Genomic DNA, 2,442 nt, shown 5'->3' with positions numbered 1-2,442 from the left:
AGGCTGCACTGGGGAGCTCTGGACCCTCCACCTGCCCAGGGTGGCATACCCCAGGGATCGGGGACATGGGCCGGCAGCTGCTCTCAGAGCCCCCCAGACCCATGTCCAGAGTAGGTGGAGTGTCAGGGGCTCTCCATAACAGGCAAATCTCCAAGCCTGGCCGGGAAGCAGGGCCTTGGTCAGGGCCAGAGAAGGGGCGGGGCCACACAAAAAGTCCTGACATCAACTTTAGTGCTGAGTTCATGTCCATTCTGATGAACAGAAACATTCTTAACTGAGTCGCACCTGAACAGAGCTCTCTGACACATCCCTCTGCTTTACCCCGGTGCAGGGAGTCTCCCCATCGCTCTTCTCCAACATCCTGCCTTTAGGGCTGGGCTCTCCCATTGGAGCAGCTCACTGCTTCCTGGATTGGGGAGATGCTCTTCCTGTGATGCCAGCAGCTACTCCCTTCTCTCTGGGCTGGGGATGGGACTACCCCACCCAATGCCACCTCCTACTCTCTGGTCTTAAGTGGCTCTTCCCCATTGCTGCACCTTCCTCTCTGTTCCCTGGCCTGGGAGTGGCGGCTGCATTAGGGGAGGGAGCTTCCCTCTGGGGTTTAAAGCTGGTACCTGCCACTTCTGCTCCCTCAATAAAAGCTTCTGACACCTTCCTGGCTGTGTCTCTACCACTGGGAATGGGGCAGCATCAGTAGCGGGATCCGGGAGTTGAAGCCTCTGTGATAAATGGGAAACTAATGAAGTGGGACCCGTTACAAAGACTGCGGAGCTGCTGTGACATCTCTGCTCAGACTTAGGTGCCGAGCACAGAGGCAGCTCCCTGGGATCCAGGCCTGTCCCAGCCAGAATCGTGCTGCTGGGGAGTGTGAGAAATGGTTCCAGCCTCCCGCAGGGCTGAGATCTGCCCCTAACGCTCGGATTCTCTCTCCCCAGTGAATGTGACTCTGGATCCAGACACGGCTCATCCCCAACTCGTCCTGTCTGAAGATGGGAAAAGTGTGAGATGTGGAAACATACGACAGCGACTGCCCAACAACCCTGAGAGATTTGACTCTTGGTACTGTGTGCTGGGCTGTGAGGGATTCACCTCAGGGAGACATTGCTGGGAGGTGGAGGTGGAGATGGGTGATGGGGAACTCTGGGCTGTGGGGGTGGCCAGAGAGTCTGTGAGCAGGAAGGGACAGATCAGCCGTAGCCCTGAGGGGGGGATCTGGGCTGTGGAGTGGTGCAGGGGTCAGTTCCGGGCTCTCACCTCCACTGTGACCCGCGTGCCCCTGAGCCGGGCCCCCAGCAGGATCCGGGTTTGTCTGGACTGTGACCGGGGGCAGGTGACATTTATCGATGCTGGTGACGAGGCCCCGATCTTCACTTTCCCGCCGGGCTCCGTCCCTGGGGAGAGAATCCGACCCTGGCTCTGGCTGTGGCCGGGATCCCGGCTCAGACTGTGTCCCTGAGACACACAGCAGAGGGGGGAACTGGAAATCAACCTCTCTACTCTCACACACCCCAATCTCTATGACCGTGGAGGACTCCCATCTACCCAGCCCCTGGCTCCTCATCTCTATGGCCTCTGGAAGCTCCTCCCCCTCCCTCTCTGCAGCCCTGGGACTGCAGGAGGAGCAGAAGGGCCCTGAGGGGTAGATGTGGGGGCTGGGCAGGGAGTAGAACTAACAACCAGGCAGGGGACAGGCAGAGGTGGGGCCTGGGGAGGGACAAAGGATGAATGGATCAGGGTTTGGGGGGTTGGGGAGAAGCAGCAGCTGCAGGGAGTGTTTTGTACAGATCTGTGTCCTTAGATCTCATTGGTGTCTCCCTGCCCGGGATCAACAAGAGGGGAAGGGATAAGAACAGGGAAAGAAGAGAGCAGCCAAGGGGGATGATCTGTGACAGGGAGGAGAGACACAGGAAAATAAACAGGAATGGGAAGTGAGGGCTAGAACAATAATGAATAGAAAAGGACAGTATGAAAGGAAAGGGAATGTGAGTGGGACGGAGAGATTTATTATGTGTCACTGAAAGTGAGACTGTATCTCATTAATTCCCTATATTAATTCCTGGTCATTGGTGCTATTTTATTGCCATAAAGAAAACTGTTCTCAGTAGCTGGGGATCTCCTTGTCATGCTGCAATTATTAAAGCTCCTTCTTAGCTCCTTTTACTTTACTACTTTCCAGCTACTTACTGTAAATAAACCATTACAAACAATTCTTCTTGTTTGTTCCACTTTAATGTTCCAGCTACAGGTGCTGGGGGCAGCATCCTGGGATTTGCTTCTGACTGGGTTGTGTCCCCCCAGCTCCCACAGGGAATATTGCGCCTCTAGGAAGAGAGTTTGCATTTTCCAGTGTGATGTGTCACTCTCCAGCCTGTGCTCTGTCTCTGTCCTGTGCACACCCATGTCAATCAGGAATTGCTCAGCTGTGCTCTGCGGAGAGGTGAC

General features: G+C 55.4%; 1 protein-coding gene across 1 annotated transcript in view; it reads left to right on the top strand.

Annotated features, from left to right (window-relative positions):
- Positions 1-2,194, top strand: part of LOC135974956 (zinc finger protein RFP-like) — a 10,027-nt gene extending 7,833 nt beyond the window's left edge. Inside the window, exon 7 of the mRNA XM_065564586.1 lies at positions 936-2,194. Coding sequence (XP_065420658.1) covers positions 936-1,456 — 521 coding nt within the window. The 3' untranslated portion in view covers positions 1,457-2,194. The remainder of the gene's footprint in view (positions 1-935) is intronic.
- The last annotated feature ends 248 nt before the right edge of the window (positions 2,195-2,442 follow it).

The sequence above is a fragment of the Chrysemys picta genome, chromosome 12 (genome assembly GCF_011386835.1).
Source record: "Chrysemys picta bellii isolate R12L10 chromosome 12, ASM1138683v2, whole genome shotgun sequence".
NCBI classification, from domain to species: Eukaryota; Metazoa; Chordata; order Testudines; family Emydidae; genus Chrysemys; species Chrysemys picta.
This window is presented reverse-complemented; position numbering and strand designations above follow the sequence as displayed.